This window comes from Marmota marmota, unplaced genomic scaffold (assembly GCF_001458135.2).
Source record: "Marmota marmota marmota unplaced genomic scaffold, marMar, whole genome shotgun sequence".
NCBI lineage: Eukaryota > Metazoa > Chordata > Mammalia > Rodentia > Sciuridae > Marmota > Marmota marmota.
This window is the reverse complement of record NW_026012150.1, coordinates 448-2,768: the sequence shown is the minus strand read 5'-3', so window position 1 is coordinate 2,768 and position 2,321 is coordinate 448. Positions and strand designations below refer to the sequence as shown.

The 2,321-nt window shown below is 39.3% G+C and overlaps 1 gene segment (V, D, J or C); it reads left to right on the top strand.

The window, feature by feature from the left end:
• Positions 1–979: 979 nt before the first annotated feature.
• LOC107134979 lies at positions 980–1,678 on the top strand. The segment is given in 2 exon segments: positions 980–1,199; positions 1,367–1,678. Coding segments are annotated over 2 exon segments (354 nt in total).
• Positions 1,679–2,321: the final 643 nt, after the last annotated feature.

Here is a 2,321-nt window from a genome sequence, read left to right as displayed (position 1 = left end):
TTCCTCCTGCCTCAGCCTCCTGAGCCACTGGGATTATAGGTACATGCCACTAAGCCTAGCTAGTTGAAATAACTTACCTGGCATGATCCCTGTTCAAAATTTGGCATGAGAGTGTCAAAATATTGATTGTGGAAATGGATACTTCTTGACTGACAGAAGTACAGTTGTGACCCTCCATTGAGTGAGAAGTGTAATGAAGCTGAATACTATAAGGAGAAATTAATTATACCTTATAGTTGATGGACCACCTGGTAGAAAAATATTGGTGTTTGAGAGCAGAACAGTTGTACTGTATGTGGTATCAGATTTAAGGGATATTACAGTACAAATCTGAGAATACTTCAACCAATCTAGACAAGAGTAACATTATTTTGAGAAGAGGATAAGCTTTGGCTACTGTATCATCAAGTAGGGATGACAGGCATTGGTTTATTGTTGGCATTTTGTTGAGTAGTATCTTTAGGAAATGGCCTTGTCCTTTTTAGTAGTTCACCTGTTTATTTATTTATTATATCTTTTCATGTTTTTTATTGGTGCATTATAGTTGTACATGATGATGAGATTTGTTGTTACATATTTGTACATGTGCACAATATAACATTATAATTTGACCAATGTAATTCCCTAGCCCTTCCATCATCCCTCTCCTCATTACCACCCCTGGTCCTTTTCCTTGAATTGATCTCCCTTTGATTTGCACAAGATCCCCACCCTTTACCTGTGTCTCCATTTTTCCTTTCCAGCTTCCACATATGAAGGAAAACAAGTAACACTTGACTTTGAGTCTGGCTTATTTCACTTACTATAATGCTCTCAAGTTCCATCTATTTTCCTGCAAAAGACATAATTTCATTTTCTTTATGTATTAATAAAACTCCATTGTGTGTATGTATATATACCACGTTTTCTTTACCCATTTATTTATTGGTGGACACCTAGGCTGCAGGTTCAATAGTTGTTAAATTAAGAAGGGAGTCTGGGTTGGTGAGATTGCCAGTCACACACACAGCAGTTAGACATGACTTCCTTTCCTGTTCTGGGGCAGCAGCAGCTTGGAGCTCAGTAGTACCTCCCTCACCCTGTCAGCCTGCCCACCCAGTACAGAGCCCTGAAGTCAAAGAAGAATTTCTTCTCAAGGAAGAAGGCAAACATGGTGCTGGCCAGACTGCTGAAACTGGTCATGGTGTCCATGTGGCTGGGTAGGAATTGTTCCTGTGGAAGGGGCCTTTTTTGTGACCTAGAGATTGGGGGTCAGGATAGCCTTAAAGGGACTTTGGGAGTGATGGTTAGCAGTGTGTAAAAGTGCACCTTTATTTGTCCCAAGAACTTGTCCCTCAACTTTCTGATTCTTTCCTTTTTCCTTCAGGATCCAGTTTTGCCCAGAAGGTGACTCAAGCCCAGCCAGCCATGTGGGTGCAGGAGAAGGAAGCTGTGAGCCTGCTCTGCTCCTATGACACCAGTGCTGGAAGTTATGATCTCCTCTGGTACAAGCAGCCCAGCAGTGGGGAGATGGTCTTCCTCATCCTTCAGAACTCTTACAGCCAGCAAAATGCCACAGAAGGTCGCTACTCAGTGAATTTGCAGAAGGCAAGCAAATCCATCCAGCTTGTCATCTCAGCCTCACAGCTGGGGGACTCAGCGGTGTATTTCTGTGCACTGAGAGATAGATAGCACAGTGAGAGGACTGTTGGAGGCAGTTGTACAAAAAGCCAGGGTCTGCCTGAGACAGCCACCTGCTGTAGGGACCAAGGCAGGTAATGCCACTTCAGACAGGAAGTGGCCAGGGTTGTGGTGGCTCCTGTCTGGGGTTGGAGGGAAAATACTTATTCTGAGGAAATTCTGCTCTCTTTGTTTCATTCAATAATACTCTCAGCAAATAGTTTATAGTAAATTTTATTGCCTTTTACAGCAAATCACTCTTTAGCAGTACACTTTGAATAAATTCTTACACATTTATTTTTCAATATAAATATTGTTTTATTTCATTTTCTTTGTGTTCAATAACTCTCCATTAAAACAAGTGAAAAAGCAAATAAAACAAAAAACTTGTTGAAAGCAAAATGAGGAATTGCTTTAACGAATACATTAACATATGAAGTATCAACTTATTAGTTATTTTTTTTTAATTCAGAAAAAGGCTAATTTCTCAATTCATAAAGGACTTTTATGTTCCTCAAATATTTTGAAGTCTCTTATCTGTATCTTCAATTGAATTTATCTAAATTTATTCCTACATATTCAGTTTCAACTGAATTTTTTATATATTATTTTTTGCTGATATCCCAAGTACAAACAATGCTTATTTTAAAAAATCACATTGG